Source organism: Podarcis filfolensis, assembly GCF_964270895.1.
Source record: "Podarcis filfolensis genome assembly, chromosome: 18".
NCBI classification, from domain to species: Eukaryota; Metazoa; Chordata; class Lepidosauria; order Squamata; family Lacertidae; genus Podarcis; species Podarcis filfolensis.
The window spans coordinates 1,502,747-1,529,401 of record NC_139622.1 but is presented as its reverse complement, the minus strand read 5'-3'; the positions used below and the strand labels follow the sequence as shown (position 1 = coordinate 1,529,401).

Genomic DNA, 26,655 nt, shown 5'->3' with positions numbered 1-26,655 from the left:
GCAATGCACTCTACGTGGGGCTACCTTTGAAGGTGACTCGGAAACTACAACTAATCCAGAATGCGGCAGCTAGACTGGTGACTGGGGGCGGCCGCCGAGACCATATAACACCGGTCTTGAAAGACCTACATTGGCTCCCAGTACGTTTCCGAGCACAATTCAAAGTGTTGGTGCTGACCTTTAAAGCCCTAAACGGCCTCGGTCCAGTATACCTGAAGGAGCGTCTCCACCCCCATCATTCTGCCCGGACGCTGAGGTCCAGCGCCGAGGGCCTTCTGGCGGTTCCCTCATTGCGAGAAGCAAAGCTACAGGGAACCAGGCAGAGGGCCTTCTCGGTAGTGGCGCCCGCCCTGTGGAACGCCCTTCCAGCAGATGTCAAAGCGATAAACAACTACCTGACATTCAGAAGACATCTTAAGGCAGCCCTGTTTTTAACGTGTGATATTTTATTGTATTTTTGGTTTTTATGGAAGCCGCCCAGAGTGGTCGGGGAGGCCCAGCCAGATGGGCAGGGTATAAATAATAAATTATTATTATTATTATTATTATTTGGGGGGGGGTTACTGGGTTGTTTTTATTTTGATATACCTCTGGGTATAGGGCAGTATATAATTCAATAAATAATTCAATAATTCAATAAATAAATATAACCATCTGCTCCTCCCCTCGCCCTCCCCTGCCTCGACTGTGGTCCTCAGCATCTTCTCCGGCAGAAGCGGCAGGAAATGGCTCACAGGCCTCTGAAATTCTCTGAAAACAGGAAATGGGGTCAGGTGCTTTTTGACGTACCAGCAAATCTCATCTCCGCAACCAGACGTTAGGAGGTTGGCCTGCGCCATCTCTGAGCTCCCTCGAAGGAAGCTCTGCACCCAGCCGGGCACCCAGCGCTGGCCCCGGACTCTCCTGGGATCCTGGAAGGACTTTCCTATGAGAACTCCCAGAAAGGTAAGAGGAAGCGACACCAACCAAAGAGAGGTGGCTTATGAAATGAATGGATTGTGCTGAAATGGCGAAACAGGCTGCAAAACAAATGGAAAACCACAGAATGATAGAGTTGGAAGGGACCCCGAGGGTCATCTAGCCCAACCCCCTGCAGTGCAGGAATTGCAGCCAAATCCTGGGAACTGTAGTTTGTACAGGGTGCTGAGAGTTGCCAGGAGACCCCATTCCTCCTCGCAGAGCTAGAAGAGTGGCTGAGCAGTCAAACCTCGCAGCTAACACAGCTCTCAGCGCCCTGAACAAACAACTCTTCCCAGGATTCTCTGGAGGGAAGCCATGGAGGTCCTAAAGGATCTTCACTGGCTCCCAGTACATTTCTGAGCTCAATTCAAAGTGTTGGTGCTGGCCCTAAATAAACTTGGCCCTGGATCCCTGAAGGAGCGCCTCCACCCCCATCGTCCATCCCGGACACTGAGGTCCAGCTCCGAGGGTCTTCTGGGGCTTCCCTCCCTGCAAGAAGTGAGGTTCCAGGGATCCAGGCAGAGGGCCTTCTCGGTGGTGGCGCCCGCCCTGTGGAATGCCCTCCCGTCACATGTCAAGGAGATAAAGAACTACATAACTTTTAGAAGACATCTGAAGGCAGCCCCACATAGGGAAGTTTTTAATGTTCGATGTCTTACTGTGTTTTTATTATGTCAGAATCCACCCAGAGTGGCTGGAGCAACCCATTCAGATGCGTGGGGTATAAGTAATACATTTATTATTATTATTAATATTATTATTTTATTATTTTGAGGCGCTTCTTTGTGTGCCCCCTCCATAAAGAGCAGCAACCCCAGAAGGAGTGTTTCCTACAGCGTCTCCCCTTGTGACATGCGTTCCCCAGGGAAGCTCACTTGGCACCAGTCAAAAATATTGTTCTGCAATCAAGCCTTGAGATGATCAACATTCTGTGTTTGTGGGCCGGGGGGGGGAGTAGTTTGCTTTTGTTTTATTATGTGATCTATGATCTCATTTTGCGATTTTATGAACCACTCTGTGATCTTCAGATGCCTGGTGGTATTCAAATTTACAATAACAAACAAGGATAATCGGGTTCCCTTTCTCAGTATATTTTGCCCTTCTTCCAAGTCAAGCATCTGCTTCCAGTCTTAGCCCTTGGACAAAGCAGCAGAGATTTTATTTTTTTTTATTTCATTAATATTCACTTATTTACTGCTTAATGACAGAAAGGGCTTGTAAGTGATTTACAATGATAAAATAAAATAAAATCATAAATGTTGACACATAAATATCCTGAACTAAAATACACAACAGAACAATCCTATTAGAAGGCCAAGATAAATCCATAGTTTTAAAAATGCAAGGAACGCCCCACCCCATAAAAACCGCACAGGAGGTAAAACAGAGACGCTTTTCAAGAGACGAAGGGAATGCCTGGGGGCTGCCAAGATAGAGGACCCTGCAGGCATTTCAGATCCAGGAAGGGAGGGTGTTGTGATGCCCATTCCGTATTACAAGTGAGTAAAATCTTAGGGAGACTGTTGGTTCTTGCCAAGCTGCATCGTTCCACGCTGGGATCCTGACAAAGTCATTGCATGTATTTGAAAAGCTGGCATTAATGACTGTAGTTTGTCCGTTTCCCCAAATTAAGAGCTTGAAAGTGATTTTGAATAAATTGACTGCAAAAGTTTTGGGTTTTATTGTACTATCCTCCTCAGTGGGTCGTACAGACGGCTGTTCTGAATCATGCTTTCCATAGGAATGAGTTTATGGGAGCCGAAGAAAGTTTGGCGAAACACTGATTTCACTTCCCCTCTGCACAGGATCTGAGCTTGAATTGTGACTGAGAGCTGGGGGGGGGGGTCTGTCACCTCCAACAGGCCTCAGCGATGCCTCCCGTCAAGGAAGAAGAAACCCCCTTGATCAGCAACAGAAGCAGCAACCTCTCCTTCTCCAAGACAGACGGCCTCCAGGTATATCTCTACCACCAGCTGAACGCGGCACATTCGGCCTCGGATTCAGCCAGCACCCTAAACTTCCCCGTAGGGGAGTACACGGCGGAGGAGCTCTGCATCGCAGCGGCCAAAGCATGCGGTGAGTTTGAACACTTCTCAGCTGGAGCGTCACTTTCCGCCAGCTCTGATGGGTGTCTCATTCCAAAATGCAGAGAGAGTCTCTCGGCCATCAGGAGGCTCTCTCCTAAGAAGCCCTTTTATTATTATTTTTTTGACTTATTAGATTCCTAGTGAGCAACAGTAACATTACTCTCCCACTTTTAACATTTCCACATGCAGCAGTATTGAAATCTGAGGGGAAACACAGATTCGGAAACCCAGCCTTGCTAACACCTGCCTTCTTCTTTGCCAGGAATCCTCCCTGTCTGCCATTCCCTCTTTGCACTGGCCAGAGAGGACCTCTCGGGGTGGTATGCGCCCAGTCATGTCTTCACCGTGGACGAGTCCTTCAGCCAAGTGCTCCTCTACCGGATCAGGTAGGGCACAGCTGTCGAAACTCAGCTATGACCCACCAGCGCTGGTGCCCTCCTGATGTTTCGGACTACAACTCCAGTCATCCACCAACCCGTATTAAACTACAAGTCCCATCAGCCACCAACCCGTATTAAACTACAACTCCAGTCATCCACCAACCCGTATTAAACTACAACTCCCATCAGCCACCAACCCGTATTAAACTACAACTCCAGTCATCCACCAACCCGTATTAAACTACAACTCCAGTCATCCACCAACCCGTATTAAACTACAAGTCCCATCAGCCACCAACCCGTATTAAACTACAACTCCAGTCATCCACCAACCCGTATTAAACTACAACTCCAGTCATCCACCAACCCGTATTAAACTACAACTCCAGTCATCCACCAACCTGTATTAAACTACAACTCCCATCAGCCACCAACAAATATGGTTGTGTTGAACTACAACTCCCATCAGCCCTGGCCAAAACACCTTCCCAACCTCCCCACAAAAGAGTCTTGTTTTCTCCACGCAGGTTTTTCTTCCCCAACTGGTTCGGGTCCCAGAAATCGTTCCGCTGTGGGCTGGCCAGCGACCAAGTCAGTCCGGTGCTGGATTACCCAACCATAGACTACCTCTTCGCCCAGGTGAGTACAACTCCTCCTCCGAGATTCGGGGCGGGAGCAACAACTTGTAGGGTCTGGAGGTGACAAATTTGCAGCAACCCCTTTCCCCAAAGGCAAGGCAACTGGGAGTCCCGGGAAAGGGGCATGAAATTGAGGGGACCCTGGGAACGTTACTTTCCCATGGACCCCTTCCTCCTCACAGTCCCGCAGCGATTTCCTCAGCGGCCGGGAGGAGATATCCCTGAGCATGGAGAACCAGGAGACCTGCCTGGGCCTTGCTGTGCTGGACATGTTGCGGATCTCCAAGGAGAGGAAGCGGAGCCTGGAGGAGACCTTCCGAAGTATCAGGTAAGGAGGAGAGGAAGCTCTCCCAGCAAGCAGGTCAGGGGAGGAGGGATCCAGAAAAAGCGGAGGACTCTTTGGCCCGTTGTGGCCAAACCTGGAAGAGGCAAGAAGCTGCCTCACTCTGAGCCAGACCATTAGAGTTGTGGAGTCGTAGGGTCATCTAGTCCAACCCCTGCAAAGCCAACCTCTGCTTCAAGACCTCCATGAAGGTCCACCACCTCCTGAGGGCGACCCTTCCCCTGTGGAGCAGCTCTAAATGTCAGAAAGTTCTTCTTGATGTTGAGCTGGAATCTCCTTGGAACTTGAACCCATAGATTCAGGTCCTTCCCGCCAGAGTAGATATTTGGAGCTGGCTCTCCTCTCTCCTCTCAGTCTCTTCTTTCCCAGGCTAAACATCCCCAATTCCTTCAACCGTTCCTCATCAGGCTTCGTTTCCAGGCCCTTGATCATCTTGGTCGCTCTCCTCTGCACACCTTCCCGCTTGTCAATCCCCTTCTTAAACTGAGGTGCCCAGAACGGTACTCCAGGTGTGGCCTGACCAAGGCAGCATAGAGTAATATGACTCCATAGGATCTGGACACTGGACTTCGAGAAAGACGAACCCCTTGAGCTGAAGCTGTGGCTTTGGGTGTGTGCTGCAAGAGCTGAGCTGCTATTAAGCTGAGCTGTGCAAGAGCTCAGCTGCCCACCCAGCTCCTTCAGCCCTTCCTGGAGCATCTCCTCCAGTCAGCGCACCTGCCCCTCTCGTCTTTCGTTGCAGCTACAAGTTGTGCCTCCCAGAGCAGATGCGGCTCCAGCTCCAGGCGCAGAACTTCGTCACCCGGAAGCGGATCCGACGCCAGTTTGGGCAGTCGCTGCACAAGGTCAGCAGCCTGCAGACCGAAGTCCGCTTCCTCAAGCTGAAGTACCTCATGGAGCTGAAGGGCCTGCAGGGGGCCACCACTGAGGAGACCTTCCAGGCCTGGGTCTCTGCGCAGGCAGCAACAGGATCTGCCTGGATCATCCATGTCTCCAGCGAAAAAGGGATCTTGACAAGTCACAGCGGCACCAAGGTGAGGTCAGGCTGCGTTGGGCACCCTCAGAGGCCATCTAGTCTGACCCCAGAGTCCGAACAGGGTTCTCGCAGCAACACCTTTCAAGACCCTGCCCCAACCCTCTTCCTAGGGCCTCCAGCGCTAGGCGCACTCTACCTCCCAGCCTGATCCAAGGCAGTAACTCCACTGACTGCACACAGATTTCCCACACTTGCTGCCGGGCAAAGGGAGGCCCAGCTTGTAGCCTGTATGGCATAGTGGTTAGAGCGCTGCACTAGGACCCGGGAGAGCAGGGTTCGAATTCCTACTCAGTCATCCGGGGGACCTCTGGCCAATCGCTGGCTATCGGCCCTCCCTACCTCGCAGGGGCATCATGGGGGCTCATTGAGGACTAGGCTTCCTCCCCCTCAATTCATTTAGTCCCCACATCAGCCCTGCGAGGTGGGATAAGACCAGCCCTCAAACAAGCTTCAGGGATGAGTTGGGGGATTCGAACCCTGGGCTGCCCCAGGTTGTAGTCCAGTGCTCTAACCACTACACCATACTGCCTCTCATGTGCAGAGCCCAACTGTCTCCTCAAGGTGAGCGTAACCAGATATATCTCTCCTTTTCGGCGCATGTGCCCCCCTTGCAATCCTTCAGGGAACCCACCTGTTCTGCGACTTCCCCGAAATCGCTGACATCACTATCAAGCAACCCGTCCGTGAGGGTCAACCTGCGAAGAGCTGCCTGGTCAGCATGACAAAGACAGACAGCCGGGTGCTGGTAGGTGAACCACCATGTTGCTTTTACTCATCATGGAATTAGAATCCTGCCATTGGAAGGGACCCCCAAAGGTCACCCAGCCCAACCCCCTGCACCATGTTCATTGTGGGCTCATTTGTGACAAGGAAGGGGTGAGCTTCCCTAGCATATAGAAGGTCCTGGCATCTCTGGATAGGAGCAGGAATACTGCTGCCAGTCAGTGCAGACAATATTGAATTAGATGAACTCTGTACAAGGAAGCTTCATTTAGCCTTAAATTCAGATCATGAGGACTGCAATCTTGCTTCCTTGTTAAGGAAAGGACCATCGCTGAATGCCAGAGCACTCGCTTGGCATGCAGAAGGTTCACCATTCCTTATTCCTAACTTATTCCCCCAAAATCATATTTTTAAGACCCCTCCCCTCATTTGCAAAAAATACGTTTGATCCACAAAATGGTAACACCATACTGTCTAGTGTCAACAGGTAGAGAATTCCCAAGGCTCACGCTGCCGTTCTGCCCCTGGCCAGTGCCTTTTGGAATGGCTTGCGTAGCCAAAGAAATGGCAAAATCGCAAATTTTACCCTGAAAAATTCAGCTGTGTGGCATTTCAGGAAGCACGAAAGATCCATCTTGGAAATGCCAACGTGGCTGAACTTTCCTGTTGTGTGTCCATCCATTGAAGGGTGGACATGGTGGTTTTGCCTCTTTTCCGGCAGGAGATGGAGTTTGGCAGCCTGGCAGATGCCTTGTCGTTTGTCTCCCTGGTTGACGGATACTTCCGCCTGACAGTCGATGCTCAACACTATTTCTGCAGAGAGGTCGCGCCCAAGAGGCTTCTAGAAGACCTGGAAAACCAGTGCCACGGTCCCATCACGTGAGCCACAGACAAGCCCCAGAGTGGGGGGTGGTCACAGAGTCATGGAATTGAACCCCCAGCAATGCAGGAACCTTTCACCCAAGGTGGGGCTGGGACCCATGACCCTGAGAGGAGGAGTTTTGTGCTGTAGCAACTGAGCCAGCCCAGCTTAGACGGAAGAGATTCCAAGCCCCACTAGCAGGTGGGACTCTGCAGCAACAGAAGGAGGAAGGACGGGACGTCAGGCAGGGCTGGGCTGGCGATGTCTTCAGATCGTCTCTGAGCCGCAGACTGCAAACCGCATGACGCTCTTCCTTCCTCTGAGGGCAATGTGAAAAAGCCTGTGGGCCTTGCCCAGAATTATGAAGTCTTCCAAAAGGCACCTCAAGACTCGGGGCCAAAATTGGGCAGGATCTGCTTTCGAATCAACTAGCAGGGCTATTGATAGAATTGTAGAATGGTAGGAGTCGGAAGAGCTCCCCATGGTCATCTAGTCCAACCCCCTGCCCTGCCTTCTGAAACACCCTCTCCAGGCAATTTATCGCACTCATCATTTTATTTGTACGCTGCCTTTCTGCAGTTCAAACTGTGCTCAAGGCGCCTTATGAAATTGAAGTTCTTCTTTCTTAAATTTGCTAGCCGCTCCTTCTTGCCCAGGGCGATCCAAAGCAAACCCCACATACAGACATTAAAACCAAGGAGGGGGAAAATGCATTTTAAAAATCCCTCCCACGTCTCAAAAGCCACAGATAGTTAAAGGTTTTTACTCATAAGAATGTCGGAAGAGCCTGCAGGATTAGGCCACTTGCACCCTATTGCCCCAGTGGACAAATGCCCCACGCAACCTCAGGATCCAGGTAGTCTGCTTCTGGGCCTAGAAGCTCCCTAAGAGCCCCAGAAGAGCCAAAGGAATTATAGAATTAGAATTATAGAATTGGGCTTGACGATCAGAAGGTCGGCGGTTCGAATCCCCACAATGGGGTGAGCTCCCGTTGCTCGGTCCCAGCTCCTGCCCACCTAGCAGTTCAAAAGCACGTCAAAGTGCAAGTAGATAAATAGGTACTGCTCCGGCAGGAAGGTAAATGGCGTTTCCGTGCGCTGCTCTGGTTCGCCAGAAGCGGCTTAGTCATGCTGGCCACATGACCCGGAAGCTGTACGCCGGCTCCCTCGGCCAGTAAAGCGAGATGAGCGCCACAACCCCAGAGTCGGCCATGACTGGACCTAATGGTCAGGGGTCCCTTGACCTTTACCTTTAGAGCTGGAAGGGACCCTGAGGATCCGCTAGTCCAACCTCCTGCAGTCCAGAAAGAGGCAGCTGTCCCTTTCGGGGATTAAACCTGCAATCCTGGCTCTCACCAAGGGAGACCCAGCATCCTCTTCTGGCAGGGAGCAACCCGGCGCTCCCAAGGGAATCCTGCCCCCAAAGGAAACCTTTTATTGGGGGGGGGGGCATTGCACCCGAGTGCGGCTCTGCATTTGCCGCCTTGAAAAGGAAACAATAAATGAATAGATAAAAACCATGAATTTTGTGTCAAATGTGGGGAGGAGGTTTCGCCACCCGGCTTTCAAACGGGCGAACCAACGGAACTTCCTGCCACTAGATCCCAGCTTCAAATGATGCAGATTATTTATTTATTTTTAATTTATGCCTACGTCGAATTTTGAATTGCAGGTCAGAATTCGCCCAAAACAGACTGAAAGCGTCTCAGAACGAAGGCGTAGCGCATGTCCTTCGACGAAGCCCAGAAAATTTCGACAGTTACCTGCTCACCATCTGCATCAAGGTGGGAGCCCCCCTTGCTTACCCTGGTCCCACGGGTGAGGTTTGGGGTGCAAATATTGTTTGGCCCTTAGCGGTACCCATAGAGGAGGCAAGGAGGATGACGAATGAGGAAGTGGGAGAGATGTTCATCTGGAAGGCAAATGAGCTTCTGCTCCCACAAGGAGAGTATGGCGTCTGGGCAGTGGCATAGCAGGGGTTGCCAGAACCTGGAGAAAGGAAATTATTCATAGAATCATAGAATGGTAGATCTGGAAGGGACCCCAAGGGTCATCTAGTCCAACCCCTGCAATGCAGGTAGGAATCTTTCGCCCAATGTGGAGCTCAAACCCACAACCCTGAGATTAAGAGTCTCATATCGTGTGCACTGACCGTATACTACTTGAGCATTACTTGCACATAGCCATATGAGTGTGCACAGCTCCAACTGCCTGTGCGCACTTGTTGGATATAACATGAGACTGCCCCTCTGAACATGGAGAGCAAAGGGAAGGGCACTCTGCATATGCTCCATTGCGGCCCATCTGCAGAGGTGGGGGGCCCCACTCTGCTCTGTCCTGAATGCACAACTCCAGAATGGAGTCTGGGTCTGCTTCAGAGTACCCACTGAAATACGAAGGTTATCTGTCCCCCTGACCCCTCCTCAAAGGACAGGTCCCTTCCTCGTATTTTACAGGATTCTGCCTCTACTCTGAATCCCCCATAATTGGAGGCAGAATCCGAAAACTTTGGGAAGTCGACAGATGCATACTTTTTAAAAGCCTGCATCATTTGGAGCTTGGATCTAGTGGCAGAGAGTTCTGCTGGTTCACCCATCTGAAAGCTGAGCGACTTGGGTCACTTGCCATCACTTGCCATTGAAACGCATTCCAAAAAGTAACCCAAAGCAACAGAAAACATTGCAAATCATTTTGCAACTTCCATTCACACTAATTTTGGATGCAATTGCTGTTTTTACAAAAACCTTTTCTCTTCCCCTTGCTCCCTGCCCCACCCTGCCCCACTGCCTGGGGTCACCCCGCTTCCCCAAACCCCACAGACGGACATCGGCAAGGACTTCAAAAGCCTCTTGATCCAGAAGGGCAGCGATGGCACCTTCTCCACTGCTGGGGTGGCCAAGAAATTCTGCAGCCTCCGGGAGATGCTGGGTGTCTGCCAGCGCTTTAGCCTCCAGGCCGACGGGGCCGCCATCCAGCTGGGCCCACAGCGCCCCCCACAGCCCAAAGGTAGGCCCTGCAAAGGAAAATCATGGCATTGTACAGCCAGCAGCCCCACAGATCCCATCCGTGGGGACCCTGCCCTCTTCCATCCTGCCATGGGGTGCCCCAAATCTTCCTGGTCCCATAAACTCCTTCTGCCTCTGTTTCTCTGTAGAAAAATCCAACCTCTTGATCGTCCGGGGGGGCAGCTGCCACCAGCTGCCCAGCTCACCATCCACCTCACGGAGGGCCGTCAACCAGATGATGTTCCCGAAAATCCAGGCGGAGAATCTGGTGCAGGTAAGAGGGAGAAAGATGGACTTACGTGACGTGTGTCTAAAACACATAAATCTGTCTGCAACTCCCTGCACAAAAAAAATAATAATCCTGGGAACTGCAAAGTTGGGAGGAACCCCAGGGGTCATCCAGCCCAACCCCCTGCAATGCAGGAACACACAGGTGGCTCAAGAATCTCTGGCAGGTGCCAACCGACCTCAAACCTCTATTTTTTTGGGCTGGCAGGAACCTATCTGCCTGCTTTGTGATGGATCATTTCTCCCTCCATTAAAGTCACAAGCGCAGTCAAGGATAAGCTTTTCCTGGTCAGTTGGCAGCCCCCAGCGGCCCTCTTTCTGCACCCTGGCAATCTTCTTTCCCCCTCGGCAGTGTGAGAATCTGGGGCAAGGGACCTTCACCAGGATCTACCGGGGCTTCAAGCGAGATCCCAAGGAAAGCAGAGAGGAGGAGGAGGAAGAGGAAGAAGACGACTCGAGGAGTCGCCAGATGGAAGTGGCCATGAAAGTCTTGGACGTGGCCCATTGCAGCTGGGCTGAGGTGAGGCCAAGGGAGCGGACGCGGGGGAGTCCTGGGAAATCGGGACGGGGAGAAGCTGAGCCAGACAGACGAAGCTGCAGCGTCAGGGCCTCGGCTCCATCTAGTTCAGTATTCTCTGCACTGGCCGGCAGCAGCAGGGCATCCGGCAGGGCTCTATGCTAGATGCCAGTGTGAAATATCAAAAGGAGAGGGGAACTGAGGTTTCTTGGGAGGTCATATCCTGCACCTTCCATACTTCTGTCCAGAAGGGCAGAAAAACTCCCAAACAAATGTGTTAAATCTGTAGCAATTCCGTCGCATCTCCAACAATGCATTTTTCTCTTTTGGGGTGTAAAACACTTTTATTGAAAGTTGTTTTGTTTTAACATATTAAACACTGAAACAATCCTTACAATTGTGCAGAAAGAGAAAAGGGAAAAGGAATAGAGGAAGTGTAACTGAAAAGACCCTTTATCACAATTAAGTCACGCATCTCTCATCATTTATCTGCACATAGAAAGGCAAGCTCCCGTATTTTCTCTACCTCTCTTCCCAATCTCCCATCCTGAGAAAACCTTCTTGCAGGTACCTCCCACCTCTACCTGTGCCCTTCCTGTGCGGGTCCTCCTTAATTCAAAATAAAGGAATCTTAATTAAAAAATACAAAAATTAGTACCCCATGGTCATCTAGTCTGACCCCCTGCAAGGCGGGAATCACAGCTGAAGAATCCCTGCCAGGTGCCCATCCAACCTCTGCTTAAAACCCTCCAAGGCAGGAGAGCCTGTCACCTCCTTCCGAGGTAATAGAATCGTAGGGTTGTGGGGTTGCAAGGGCTCCCCAAGGGTCATCTAGCTCAACCCCCTGCAATGCAGCAATCTCAACTAAATTATCCATGACAGGTAGCCATCTCAGGCTGGCCCTGGGGCCTTCTGCATGCACAGCAGCTGCTCTGTCCCGGAGCCACCCTCTGTTCTGCTCTCCTCACCAGCAGAGCCACTCTGGCAAATCACATTCAGTTGGGAGCGGGTGTCATTTCGGAAGTGTCCACAAGGTGGCGATGCCGCTGTGAAAAAACCCTCCAGGTGCGCAAGAATCACAGAGAGGCGCCGGGGGAGGGAGGGAGGATATTATTATTATTTATACCCCGCCCATCTGGCTGAGTTTCACCAGCCACTCTGGGCGGCTCCCAAATCGAGTGTTAAAAATAATACTGCATTAAATATTAAAAACTTCCCAATTTAGGCCTGCCTTCAGATGTCTTTTAAAAATAGGATCACTGCTTATTTCCTTCACATCTGAAGGGAGGGCGTTCAACAGGGCGGGCGCCACTACTGAGAAGGCCCTCTGTCTGGTTCTCTGTAACCGAGGGAACCGCCAGAAGGCCCTCGGAGCTGGACCTCAGTGTCCGGGCTGAATGATGGGGGTGGAGACGCTCCTTCAGGTATACTGGACAGAGGCAGTTTAGGGCTTTAAAGGTCAGCACCAACACTTTGAATTGTGCTCGGAAACGTACTGGGAGCCAATGTAGGTCTTTCAGGACCGGTGTTATGTGGCCTCGGCGGCCGCGCCCAGTCACCAGTCTAGCTGCCGCATTCTGGATTAATTGCTGTTTCCGGGTCACCTTCCAAGGTAGCCCCACATAGAGCGCATTGCAGTAGTCCAAGTGGGAGATAACAAGCAGCGTCTGGTTTTGAGTGCGGTTTCTCTCTTCTCCGCAGCCCTTCCTCGAAGCGGCCAGCATGCTGGGCCAACTCTCGCACAAGCACCTGGTCCTGCTCCATGGAGTCTGCGTGGGAGAAGAAAGTGAGTCTCCTCCCCCCAACCCTATATCCCCACCCCAAGTCTGCACATGGGACTCCTCAACTTGCTTTGCATGTCTGTATGTGCGTTCCAGTCTGTGTCACCAACCTCCACTTTCCCCCAAAGGTACAAAAGCTGTGCAATTCAGGGGGGGGGGTTGATTTGCATGCAGGGTGGAAAGAATTAAAAGGGGGGAGACTAGGATGGGCCTAGAGAGAGCCTGGCGCCTGGGTTCTGACTTGGGCCCGGTCTTATTCAACATCTTTATCAACGACTTGGATGATGGACTCAAGGGCATCCTGATCAAATTTGCAGATGACACCAAACTGGGAGGGGTGGCTAACACCCCAGAGGACAGGATCACACTTCAAAACGACCTTGACAGATTAGAGAACTGGGCCCAAACAAACAAGATGAATTTTAACAGGGAGAAATGTAAAGTATTGCACTTGGGCAAAAAAAATGAGAGGCACAAATACAAGATGGGTGACACCTGGCTTGAGAGCAGTACATGTGAAAAGGATCTAGGAGTCTTGGTTGACCACAAACTTGACATGAGCCAACAGTGTGACGCGGCAGCTAAAAAAGCCAATGCAATTCTGGGCTGCATCAATAGGAGTATAGCATCTAGATCAAGGGAAGTAATAGTGCCACTGTATTCTGCTCTGGTCAGACCTCACCTGGAGTACTATGTCCAGTTCTGGGCACCACAGTTCAAGAAGGACACTGACAAACTGGAACATGTCCAGAGGAGGGCAACCAAAATGGTCAAAGGCCTGGAAACGATGCCTTATGAGGAACGGCTAAGGGAGCTGGGCATGTTTAGCCTGGAGAAGAGGAGGTTGATATGATAGCCATGTTCAAATATATAAAAGGATGTCACATAGAGGAGGGAGAAAGGTTGTTTTCTGCTGCTCCAGAGAAGCGGACACGGAGCAATGGATCCAAACTACAAGAAAGAAGATTCCACCTAAACATTAGGAAGAACTTCCTGACAGTAAGAGCTGTTCGACAGTGGAATTTGCTGCCAAGGAGTGTGGTGGAGTCTCCTTCTTTGGAGGTCTTTAAGCAGAGGCTTGACAACCATATGTCAGGAGTGCTCTGATGGTGTTTCCTGCTTGGCAGGGGTTGGACTCGATGGCCCTTGTGGTCTCTTCCAACTCTATGATTCTATGATTCTATGGATCAGGCCCAGGGGGGTACCTAGCCCAGCCTCCTCACAGCAGTAAAATGCCCCATAGAACCTAGAAATGGAGATAAACTGCCTCTGGCCCTGGAGGTTCCATAAGAACCTAAGAAGAGACTGCTGGATGAGGCCAGCGGAGGCCCTCCTAGTGCAGCATCCAGGAGCCGACTGGGGCCCCCGCAAAGGGAAGGGCCCCACAAGGAGGACCTGAGCAAAACTCTCCTCACTTGGGAGCCCAGGAGCTGGTGCACAGAGGCACAGAAGTCACAAGGGACCACGAGGGTCATCTGGTCCAACCCACTAGAAGATAGTGGGCCATGGAGAGCCCGTTTGTCATGCTAGCTTGTGGTCATCACTAGATCTTCGGGAGGGGGAGAGGATGTCAGCCTTCCCAGGCAGGCACCCTCAAGGTGATTTGCGCTACAACTCCCATCATCAGAACATTCGGAGAGCATTCACCCAGCTGGTCAGCACTGACTGGCAGCCGCTCTCTGGGGCTTTGGGGCAGGAGACATTCCCAAGGGGACTGAAGCTGGGACCTTCTTCCGTGATCCTCAGCCATTCCTTTAAAAAGAAAGGTTCTAGTCCTCGTGGGTGGATGCTGGAGTAAGGAGCGTAGGAAGCAGCCTTGTGCAAACTCAGGCACCTCAGGTGCAGCATAGTCCATACTGACTGACAGACATGGACCTCCTGCATACAGAGCAGGTGCTCTACCCACTAGGCTACAATGTCCCTCCATAAACCAGGAGACTGAGACCTCCAATGGGAGTTGTAGCATCCAAAGGGCGCCTAGCTTGGGGAATGGTTTGGGAAGTGGAGAGGGAAGGAAGTGGTGCTTAGGACGCTGGGCGGTCTGATCTGGCCACTTTCCTTCCCGGCAGGTGTCATGGTGCAGGAGTATGTCAGGTGCGGCGCGTTAGACAGCTACCTGCGCAGGAACCAGGCGAGTGGCAAAGTGACGGCCACCTGGAAGCTGCACGTCGCCAGGCAACTGGCTTATGCCCTCAACTTCCTGGTAGGTCCCTCGACGGAGGAGAGGTGGCTCAGTGGGTAGAGAACCGGGCTCTGAATCTCGGGGTTGTGGGTTCAAATCCCACATCGGGCGAAAGATTCCTGCCTTGCAGGGGGTTGGGCTAGATGTTCCCTGGTGTACCTCTCAACTCTACAAGTCTAGGATTCTAGGATTTTAGCCTGCCAGTCAGAGCCTAGGGTCCCTTTGGCAGACCAAACAGGGCTTTCCCCTTCCTGCGTCATTAAGAAGGCAGCAGTGGAGCACTCTGTTGGTCAGAGTGTGGCAACGCATGACGCCAGGGTTGCAGGTTCAAATGGTCAGAGTGGGCGCTGAAAAGAGGTGCTTTGAAGATGTCAATAGGCAGGGAGTTCCACCGTTTGGGCGGAGGCTGCGTGAACATCCTTGTTTTTTCTCTCCCGGCCACAGGAGGACAAGGCCATGGTGCACGGGAATGTCTCTGCCAAAAAGGTCCTGCTGGCGAGGGAGGGGGACGCTGCCAGTGGGTGCCTCCCCTTTATCAAACTCAGCGACCCGGGAGTCAGCGCCGCCGTCCTCCCCAAAGACTGTGAGTGGCTGAGTCTCCTTCCTCCTGTCCGTCCTTCTCCCACTGCGCTCACAAGAGACTTTGGGGCTCCCAAAAGAATGGGGGGGCCTGTCTCCTTGGCCCTACTGGGCGTGCCCCTGCCCTAGAAAAAACATTACTCTCATTTAAAAACACGTTTATTCCAAGTAATATTTAAACACTTTACTTCTCATAAGGTTTGCTTTTTCTTTAATTTTGGTTTTACTTTTAATTAAATAATAATAATTTTAAGATGACATGCTGCTGCACTGCAGGGGAACCTCAAGGCTGTTGTAGAAAAAAGACGAAAGGAAATTTATGGCGATTTCAAACATGCAGAAAGTTTAAACTGCAGCAGACTGTAGGCTGAAACAAATTGCCCATTTCTGCTTGCCAGGGCTGACCAAGCACTTGCATGCGAGGAGACGCCTCGAGATCTCTGAGGAACCTGTTCATTTCTCTCTTTCTCTGTCTCCCATCCCAGTGCTGATCGACCGGATCCCGTGGGTGGCACCCGAATGCCTGGAGGATCCCAAGAACCTGGCGCCCGAGTCGGACAAGTGGGGCTTTGGCGCCACCTTGTGGGAGATCTTCAATGGCGGGATCATGCCCCTGAGGCTGATGGAACCTGAAAGGGTAAATTTCCCTGGGTGTCGCCCCCGACTTTTGGAGTTCGGGAGGGGGGCTACACCAGCGGACACCCTTTGCAAAGCCTCTGCAGTGTTAGAAACTCAGATATATAATCTAATTGCCAAATGGCACCTTAAACCAAGGTTGTAGTCACCACAATGTATTATTAGTAGTAGTAGTAGCAGCAGCAGCAGCAGCATACCACTTTATATTTATATAATATCTCAAAGCGGTTTTCAAAACATTAAAACACCAAGTAAAACAATCCAGAATAAAACAAATTTAAGGAAAATATTTCAGATTCTTCTCTAAGTGACATTTGGCTTTCCTCAGTCTCCAATCCGGCGTCCAGAGATCTTCACATGGTTGCAATTGATTATATACATTGCAGGGCATTGAACTAAATGACCCATGGGGCCCCTTCCAATTCTACAATTCTATGGTAAATCGCTTCAGGGTTCAGCAAACCAACCAATATTTTGGCTCCTTCAGGAGGGGATTATATGTCGTCTTTCCACCCTGCACTGCAGCTGAGCTCTTGCAAAGCTCAGCCTAATGGGCAGCTGAGCTCTTGCAAAGCTCATCCCAAGCAACCATTCTGGCTCAAAGGGGTCCATCTTCCTCGCCACAGTAAGGAAGAAGGAATAGCACGGCAGCAGCAGATTTAGTTGTGCTTCCTGCAGTAATTTATACCCCACCCACCTGGCTGGATTTCCCCGATCACTCTGGGCAGCACACAACAGACTAGTAAAAACACGATAAAACACCAAACATAAAAATGTGGGGGGTAGGACTAGATGACCCTTGGGGGTCCCTCCCAGTTCTAGGAAATCCTCTTTCTTTTTGCAGAAGCTCAAGTTCTACCAGGACCAGCAGCAGCTCCCCGCTCTCAAATGGGCAGAGCTGGCCAACCTGGTGGCTCCCTGCCTGGATTACGACCCACGGAGGCGCCCCTCTTTCCGCAGCATCCTTCGCGACCTCAACGAGATCATCACTTCCGGTGAGTCCCAGCGGCTGAGAAGCGCTGTGCAAGGTGCAAAAGTATGAAATGTTTTGTGAAGAAGTAAAAGCAGAATTTACTTAGGTCGCCTGGGTCTCAAAGCGGGAGTTGCAGCAGCAAAATGGAGTCGGGTCCAGAGCTGCAATCTCAGTTACAAAAGTACAGAATCTAAGTTCAAAAATGGCGTCTGTGTGGTCAACTTGGAAGCGCGGCAATGACAGAGATGGCCAGGCAGGAAGGAAGGATGTAGCACTGCAGCTTCCTGTCAAGGCAGACAAAGGAAGTGATCTCACAGAGTTGTCTCTCTAGCAATTTTGACCCTGTGACTCATCTAGCAAAACATGAATTATTGGTTTGGTGGCAAGTACAGTCATACCTCATGTTACGTCCGCTTCATGTTACGTCCTTTCAGGTTACGTCCTGCAGCGACCCGGAAGTACCGGAAAGGGTTACTTCTGGGTTTCACCGCTCGCGCATGCGCAGATGCGCAAAATGACATAATGTGCAGAAGCGGCGAATCGCAACCCACGTGTGCGCAGACGCGCCGCTGCGGGTTGCGCTCTTTTATGTTGCAAACGGACCTCCGGAACGGATCCCATTCACAACCAGAGGTACCACTGTAGTGATGTACCAAGCTGCCTTTGGCCCCCTGTATCACCCACACTGACTGGCAGCAGCAGCAGCTCCTTACAGCCTCCTGCCCCACCTGGAGCTGCTGCCGGGGGTTGATGCCAAGCAGGTGTCCTCCGCGGAGCAGTGGTCCTCAACTTCTCCTTCCCCCAGATTACGAGCTCCTTTCGGACCTCCCGACCAGCAACACCCCCGGAGGCTACGTGGATGTCTCGCTGTGGCAGGATCCCACCCTCTTTGAGGAGCGCCACCTGAAATACATCTCCGTGCTTGGCAAGGTAGGCGGGGTGCGGAGGGCGGGGTCTGCAGTGCAGTGGTCTTTGGAGAGGACTGGGAGTTGAATCCCAAAATCACTGAGTTGGAAGGGAGTCCCCCAAAGATCATCTAGCCCAACCCCCTGAAACGCAGGAATCCCAACCCACAGCCGTCCATCCTATTTGAAACCACACCAGACCCCTAATTAGCTGTGCAAATGGGCGAGCAGTTTCATTGCTGCATGAATGCATTTGGGCAAAGACCCGGGGGGAATGGATTTGTGAGTGAGTTGGAAGGGGACCCCAGCGGTCATCCAGCCCAACTGTTGTAAACAAAAAATGCCCTTTTCCCTTATGGGGTATCCAAGAGCCCATATAGAGTCCTTACATAGGTTCCCTACTGGTAGGAGAAAATAACAGAGACCAACCAGAGAATATTGAGAAGCAAAGCAGCTAATAAGCCTGATCTTTATTGATCTGATGCAACAGAGTCCTCACTCACCACACTCAAGAGGGAGGAAGAACCTAGAACAATGGCACGCAAGGCCTTATATAGATTTTGAAATTGCCACCCTGTAGCTCAAGACCACCCCCAGAAACATCATACAAACATCACAGAAGGGGTGTAACCTAAGACCACCCCTTAGATACATCACAGCTACATCACAAAAAAGGCGGTCTAAAACAGAAATTTGAATGTTGTTTATCTCCTGTCTGGCAGGTCACTTGATTGGATTGCCTGGGGAGCCTGGCTAGTCTTTTGTAGTGATACTTAGTTCCTGAGCCAGGTCACAGGCTCACACCCTATTCATATCTTAAATGTGCCCTTAAGACAGGATTTGTGAAGGAAAAGACAATGGGGAGGCTTTTCCATTTTCCTTTGACCTTGCAGAGAAAACATTTGGTCAGTTTGGGACAGTTTGGGAATCAAAATGGTTCCAGGTCGGTCTTCCTGTGCTGATCTATGTACGTGCTTGGTTGGCACACTCATGAACATTACCATATATCTAAGACCTCAAAATTCCTATCACACAACCCACTGCAGTGCAGGAATCGCAGCATCAGTTTGGGGAGTATTGCGTGTCAGAGAAGTGTGTTGATTCATTCCTTTCAATGAAGAGCATTTGCACCCCGAAATGGCTCCCAAAGAGGCTCACATCCAATCCCAGTTAAGGTGCGGCAGTCCCTGCCATCGAAAAATCACACTGCAGGCAAGGAAAAGGGGACGAGGAGGGAAGAGGGGGTGAATGAAACTCCAGTCTCAGGCAGCGTGATGGGAGCCTCTAGGCATGGCCTGGAGACAGTGGCCAGAGAAAAGTTTTTCTCCCTCTCTCACAAGACTGGAACTCGTGCACATCCAACACAGCTGAATGTCAGAAGATTGTCACTGGTTTGAAGTGATTTGGACACAGCTGGAATTGGGGGTGTTATCTACAAACTCCATATTTGATGTATCAGTTCCTTGGTTTGTGGGGCGCTGCAAAGCTCGCAGTATACCTGAAGGAGCATCTCCACCCCCATCGTTCTGCCCAGACACTGAGGTCCAGCTCCGGGGGCCTTCTCGCAGTGAGGGAACTGCCAGAAGCCAAGTTACAGGGAACCAGGCAGAGGGCCTTCTCGGTGGTGGCGCCCGCCCTGTGGAACTCCCTCCCACCAGATCTCAAAGAGAACAACAACTACCAGACTTTTAGACGACATCTGAAGGCAGCCCTGTTCAGGGAAGCTTTTAATGTTTGATGCATTATTACTGTATTTTAATATTTTGTTGGAAGCCGCCAGGAGTGGCTGGAGAAACCCAGCCAGATGGGTGGGGTATGAATGAATGAATGAACGAATGAATGAATAAATAAATAAATAAATAAATATTATTATTATTATTATTAATGCAAAACCATTGCAAAACTTTGGCACGCGTTTGGAGGGGATCCCAAATCTGGGGGTTCGGAGTTGGTTCTCCAGTTCTCGTGTCCTTAAATCTGTGCATTGCTGTGGGCAGGGCAATTTCGGGAGCGTGGAGCTGTGCCGGTACGACCCGCTGGGCGACAGCACCGGGGAGCTGGTGGCTGTCAAGCGGCTGCAGCAAAGCACATCGGAGCACCGGGCTGACTTTGAGCGGGAGATCGCCATCCTGCGCTCGCTGCATCACGACTTCGTGGTTGCCTACCGGGGCGTCTGCTGCAACCGAGGTGACCCCGAGGGGGGGGGGTCTGGGAGGGAGAGGGGCAGCCGATTGCTTGGGGAAGGTTCAGCAGAGGGCGATGCAGATACTGCCCTGCGAGGAAGTTGGCAGCGCTCAGGGCTTTTGAGTTTGGAGGGAAGGTGAGGGAGGGATGGCATGGTCACGGAGGTATAATAGAATCCTAGAACTGGAAGGGACCCCGAGGGTCATCCAGTCTGTCCCCCTGCAATGCAGGAATCTTTTGCCCAACACGGGGCTCCGTCCCACAACCCTGAGATTAAGAGTCTCGTACTCTACCCACTGAGCTGCCATGAAATCATAGAATAAATCACAGAATTGTAAACTTGGGAGGGACCCCGAGGGTCATCTAGTCCAGCCCCCTGCAATGCAAGAATCTTTTGCCCAACATGGAACTCGAACCCACAACCCTGAGATTAAGATTAAGCCCCATGTTGGGCAAAAGGTTCCTGAATTGCAGGGGGCTGGGCTAGATTTCAGACTCTCCCATTCTGTAAGTCTATGATTAAGGGTCTTGTGCTCTCCTGGCTGAGCTATCATGAAATCATTGAATTAATGGGGCTCTAACCCAGGACCCTGACATTTAGAGTCTCCTCCCGATGAGCCATAAGGCTTTATCAAATGATGCCTGGCCTGGAGAAGGTTTTCCTGCCTCTCGTAACCCTGGGTCCTGTCGATTCCCCCCTTTTCTTTCAAGGCCACAAGTGACATTGTTCATCTCCCCCAAATTAGCACAAACCTTCTGTGTCTCCCCCCAACTTCAGGCCGAAATTCTCTCCGGCTGGTCATGGAGTACCTGCCCAACGGGTGCCTGCGGAACTACCTGCAGAAGAACAGAGAGAGGCTGGACCTCAGGAAACTGCTCCTCTACGCTTGGCAGGTCTGCAAGGTGAGGCCTCCTCTGCAATGTCGCCTTTTGAAGTCTTTGAGATAACATCCTCGGTCCCTGTTAATTCTGCTGTTCATTTTGGATGCAAACGGCTTTCTTCATCAATGTGTTTTTCCGAGCTGTTTCATTTGATGTTTTAATGTAGGTTTGAGATTTTGTTCTTAAAATTATAAAGCGGTAGAGAGGTGAAATGAATACTAATACCACAAATAATAATAGTAGTATTAACCTGTAGCCTTCCAAACGTTAAAAAATAATAATCCTGGAGTGGGAAGGGGGTCATAGAGCTCATCTGTCCTAACCCCACTGCTCAACCACAACATCCCTGGCAGGGGGGCTGTCCAGGCCACCAGCAGAAGAGCCTCCGCTCCCCCTCCTGATGGTGCTCCTTCCACCACTGCCTTGCCAGGGGTTGGACTAGATGACCCTCAGGGTCCCCTCCAACTCCACAGTTCTCTGATTCTGTGAATGACTCTTGATCTCGAGGAGCTTCACAAAATGAAATCCACTCGCTGGACATTTCTGCCTCTTAGCTCTCATCCGGTCTCTGAAGCCAAATTCATATTTATTTATTGTCTTTTGTAGAATCGTAGAGTTGGAAGGGACCCCCAAGGGTCATCCAGCCCAACCCCCTGCAATGCAGGAACCGCAGCTAAAGAATGACAGAAATGCAGAGTTGAAAGGGAAACAGAGGCTCATCTAGGCCCCCCCCCCAGCCCCCCCCACAATGCACCTTTTTCTCCAAGGAGCAAGCCTGGCTCTCCTACCCCTCCTCATTTCCCCCCTGCGACAACCCTGTGAGGTGGGTCAGGCTGAGAGGCGTGGCGACTGGCTCCCAAGGTGAGCTTGTGGCTTTGTGAGGATTTCAACCCAGGTCTCTCCCGGGTCCAAGTCCAGTACAGTCATACCTCGGGTTACAGGCACTTCAGGTTGTGCGATTTCAGGTTGCGCACTGTGCTGAACCCGGAAGTACCGGAACGGGTTACTTCTGGGTTTTGGTGCATGCACAGAAGCGCTAAATCACGCTTTGCACAAGCGCAGAAGCACCGAATCACAAAACGCACATGCGCAGACGCGGCACTGCGGGTTGCGAACGTGCTTCCCACACGGATCACATTCATAACCCAAACGTCCACTGTACTATATAACCGCTGCACCAGACTTCTAGACAAATTTTAAAAATACGTGCACACGTCCTCTAAGCAGTTGGCAGAAATATCCCTTTTGCCAAAGGAAGATGGGCCTCATTCACTGCAGAGAGGTTTGGGTGAGTGGGATGAATCCTGGGGAGCAGGGCCGAATCCTGACCCTCACCTTTGTCCCTGCAGGGCATGGATTACCTGGGTTCTCAGCGCTATATCCACCGGGATTTGGCCACCCGGAATATCCTCGTGGAGAACGAGAACCACGTCAAGATCGGAGACTTTGGCTTGGCCAAGATCCTCCCGCAGGACAAGGAGTATTACGTTGTGCGGGAGCCGGGCCAAAGCCCCATCTTCTGGTACGGGGGGCGGGAGATCAATGGGGGCAGCGGGGGTCAAAATGTTTTCATTCTCCTCCCAGCAGTGGCCAGAGATGTGTTGCAGAGTCGAAGGGACCCCAAGGGTCATCCAGACCAACCCCTGCAATGCAGGAATCGCAGCAAAGTCATGTCCATGCTTTTCAATGGATCCGCCCTGAATCACTGGCGGAGGAAGAGGCATGCGGGGGGAGTGCACCACCCCCAGCAGCACTATCCCAGTGGGGTGCCATCGTGGCTGCCCCCCCCCCGCTGGGTGCCACGTCCCAGCCCCGCCCCCACCTGCTCTCTGCCCCCCAGTGCTGGAGCATGAAGCTCCGCCACTGCCCTGAATAGGTCTTGGTCGGGGGAAATGGGTCCACAGACGTACCCTATGGCAACGCCATGTAGGACTGGGACATCCCTGGAGAGCCACTACTGCCATTCAGTGTAGATGTCAGGAGTAAGGCACAAATCGCGCCAAGCCAGTTGGAGTAAACTGGTTTTTTTTAGCAAAAACAGGCTCTGCGTGGGTGTCAGGCCTAATGAGCAGAGAGCCTCCTCTCTGGTCGGTCTTGCCCCATGAAATCAGTTGTCGAGTCCAAAAGTTCCCAACTCCCCACAGCCGTCTAAATCCACCCCCCACCTCTGCTCCAGAGTTTTCCCCAAGCAATCAGAGACTAAGCCAACCTCTCCTCCACCCTTTTCATGCCTCTCCTGGTTCTGGGAGACCAGCGGGGAGGGGAGCTTCTCGCAGCAGGAGGGGGAGCCCCCCATGGCTCTACCCCTCTCTGCCTCTTGGTCTCCCTCCTCTCCAGATTTCTCTTCTGCCTCTGGACTTATCTCTGCCACAGACTCTCCCCGCTCACTAAGCCTTGTTGCCACTTCCCTGGCTTCTGACCCCTGATTGTCACCCCCACACACACACTCCCCGGGCTCTGTGCCTTCTTTCCCTGGGGGTTCCCTTGGGGGTTCCTCAGCCAGTTCCTCTCACCATTCCTCTACAAACTGCCTACATCTCCTCCTCTCCCAGGTATTTCCCCAGCGAACTGAGACTGTGCCTGAGGGCAGCCAACCTCTTCTCTGCCCTCTTCATGCCTCTCCTAATTCTGGGAGACCAACGATCTGCCTCAATCCAAGGCAGCTTCCTGGGTGTAGATGAGTCCCTTGTCTATAATCAGGAGGACCAGCATCTAAGGCCCATGAATGGGTGTCTCCCCTTGTTTCCCCAGGTACGCACCAGAATCACTGTCCGACAACGTCTTCTCCCAGGAGTCGGACGTCTGGAGTTTTGGGGTTGTCCTTTATGAGCTTTTCACCTACGGGAGCAAAAGCTGCAGCCCCTCAGAGGTGAGAGAGAGAGAGAGAGAGAGAGAGAGAGAGAGAGAGAGAGTGCAACCCTTTAAGAACTCAAAAAGAGGTTGCTGGATTGGGCCAGTGGCTCACCCAGCCCAGTCTCCTGTCCTCGCAATGGCCAAACACATCTAAGAACCTGGCCATCCAGACAGACTGCGCCTGGTCCTGGAGGCTCCATCAGAATGTTCCAGATCATTGTTTTATCATATGTGGTGGACAAGCCAATTGGCCAAGGGAAACAGGGGTGGGGTGGGTTTAAAGGTCTTTTGTAAAAATACTGGAACCTTTCTTTTAGGTCCCCAGAGATTTTATTTTTATTTTTTTTAATCTGTTTCTTCATGCAACAAAACTGACGGGATATGCAGAAACGGCAAGTTTAACTAGTAAAATAAGAGATCAGGAAAATATTTGCAGATTATTTGAAGAAACATTGCAAGCAAATTGAAGGCTAGCAGGATTAGAGTAAATTCATCAGCATACAATTAAGTTGTGAGATAATGAGAAATAATTAATATGAAGTAATTAGAATATGCAGCAGCTGAGCATAACTAGAATGAACCATGGAAGGGGGGCAAGGAAAGCCCATATATATATATATATTCCGGATCAGGCCAAAGAGGGTCCAGCCCGTTCCTGCCAAATCCTCTTTTGTGGCGACCATCTCTGCCTCCTGTGGCAATGAGTTCCATAGTTTAATGGAGAAGGGCTTTCTTTTAGCTGCCCTGAATCTCCCACTACTTCTATATGTAACATAACATGCCTCACATGACCCTGGCCTTGTCCTCTCCCACACCCTCCCACCTAGGAGTTTCTCCGAATGTTGGGGCAGAGTAAACCCCCCATGATCGTCTGCCAACTCTTGGAGCTCCTGAAGCAGAGCCAGAGGCTCCCGTCGCCCCCCAACTGCCCGGCTGAGGTGAGTCCACAAGCAGAGGGCAATGGATCCGTCTTTGTGCCTGAGGTTTGAGGAGGGGTTGGTCTAGATGTCCTCATGGGGTCCCTCCTTCAAGCCTGGGGTGGGATTTAGACCAAGCAGGGGCAGGCACTGAGTCCTTCAGTCTCCTTGAGTTCATGGCTCTAAGTGAGGTCTCCCCTCCCCAAGCAGCATGGGAACCATAGTTTACCCCCAACAGAGCTACAATTCCCAGCACCCTTAAACTGAAATGTACAGAATGGACACAGCCGTGGTGACCTTCCTCTTCAGAAACTCAGCTGAGGTCTGCTCAGAGACATCTCTAATGCCTTGGAGATTGGAGCACATGCAAAGCTAGAGATCACTGAGAGGCAGCAGTTCAAATCCCCCTGATGTTGCCATGAAGCTTGCCAGGTGTGGGCTTGGGAGCCAGTCGCCGCCTTCTCTCAGCCTGGTCTACCTTGCAGGGTCATTGTGAGAATCAGGATGGAGAGAAAAAGTAAAAGGCAAACAATTTAGACAACCTGAAGGGAAATCAGAGCAAGACACTGATGGAATATGCAGAATTAGCAAGTTCAGCTAGTAAAGTTCAGCCTCCAAGGAGGATTGAAAATGTTAAAATTGGAAAAATTAAATTAAAAAAAATAGAAACATGTTAATATGCTAGCAGGTTTGGAGTAAGTTCAGCAGCAAAAGTTACTTTGAGAATAAAGTTGAGAAAAGAAGGTATAGAATAATTCTAATATGCAGCAACAAAAGATAACCATGAGAACATCACGGAAGGGTGGGAGGGAAGTCAATTTCTTAAGTGAATGTATATTGTAAAATGTTTGATAAATTGTATTTTATTTGTGGGAAATTTATAAATAATCTTTTTTTAAAGAATGTGGGGACAGAGAACCATGGACACATCATTGAGCTCCTCAGATAATGCAATTAAATAGATAAATAAAGGATTTATGGAGGGGGAAGGAAAGCCAAACGTTGGCACAGAGTGGAATCCCACCCGGTCCTGACCTCCGTCCTCCTCTCCCTCTTCCTGGAGGTTTATGCGCTGATGCAGTCCTGCTGGTCCTTCTCCCCAGCCCAGAGGCCTCCGTTCTGCAAGCTGGCGCCCCAAATTGAAGCCCTGAGAAGTAGCCGCTGCAAAGTGCGGGGCTAGCAGGTGAGGAAGACGGGCCGGGAAACTGAATCTCTTAAAATCCAATTTCCAATGCGCAAGCAAAACCACACGCCTAAAAGCCAAACTAAGGAGACCCTCCCCTTCTTCCGAGGGGCCGGCAGCTCTTGGCCCTGAAGTTCTTCCCCATGTTGAGTCGGGATCTCTCTTGTTTGAACCCAGGGATCCTGTGTCCCAGGACTGACTGCAGCAGAGTTGCTGACCTTCTCTTCTGCAGAGTCTGGACCTCGAACCCAGGACTTCATTCCACCCCGCTTCCCATGCTGGGCGCTTTGGGGGTGGCAAAAGGGGGGGCTTTCCTCCGCCTCTCCCTCTCGTTGCTAAAGGATCTTTTTCTTTCCTTCTTTATGGTCGCACAAATTAATAAAATTCTTTAAAAGTTAAAAATAAACAAACCAAGTCTGTTGCATTTCTCTTTCCTCATCCTCTCCAGGACCGAAGAGCAGGCAGAACTGAACCTCTGTGAGATTTTGTTGCAAAGAATAAATGAAAAAAATTGAGGACAGACGCTGTCATTTCTTCAGCTGAAGTGGAGACAGATTAAAGATATTGCAGTATTTTTGTTCAAGGACAAGCAGGTGGATGTGGCCCTCCAAATCTCACCAGGCGGCCCTCAGAATGATCCCCAGCCCCCCTCCACCTCCACCTCCACCCCCTTTTCTTCCTAATGTCTCAACGAAGAAACTGAATTGTAATAATGTTACATGGGGGGGGAATACGAAAGAGA

At 51.1% G+C, this 26,655-nt stretch overlaps 1 protein-coding gene across 7 annotated transcripts; it reads left to right on the top strand.

The window, feature by feature from the left end:
• The first annotated feature begins 782 nt into the window (after positions 1-782).
• On the top strand, positions 783-26,429 carry JAK3 (Janus kinase 3). 7 transcript variants are annotated; one of them, XM_083594296.1, is made up of 25 exons: positions 809-945; positions 2,766-3,036; positions 3,310-3,433; positions 3,955-4,066; positions 4,248-4,393; positions 5,151-5,442; positions 6,067-6,189; positions 6,889-7,046; positions 8,701-8,812; positions 9,848-10,034; positions 10,183-10,307; positions 10,674-10,841; positions 12,540-12,624; positions 14,689-14,822; positions 15,246-15,384; positions 15,866-16,017; positions 16,861-17,011; positions 17,795-17,919; positions 19,892-20,081; positions 20,857-20,981; positions 22,310-22,482; positions 23,712-23,829; positions 24,641-24,751; positions 25,794-25,913; positions 26,091-26,429. In XM_083594296.1, the coding sequence occupies exons 2-24, from the start codon at positions 2,832-2,834 to the stop codon at positions 25,908-25,910; spliced, it is 3,372 nt and encodes a 1,123-aa protein (XP_083450422.1). In that variant the 5' UTR covers positions 809-945; positions 2,766-2,831; the 3' UTR covers positions 25,911-25,913; positions 26,091-26,429. The 7 variants fall into 7 exon arrangements, 6 of the variants coding, with proteins under 6 accessions (XP_083450419.1, XP_083450422.1, XP_083450421.1 ...); XM_083594295.1 differs by having other exon boundaries at positions 2,702-3,036; positions 26,091-26,323; XM_083594293.1 differs by having other exon boundaries at positions 783-945; positions 25,794-26,429.
• The last annotated feature ends 226 nt before the right edge of the window (positions 26,430-26,655 follow it).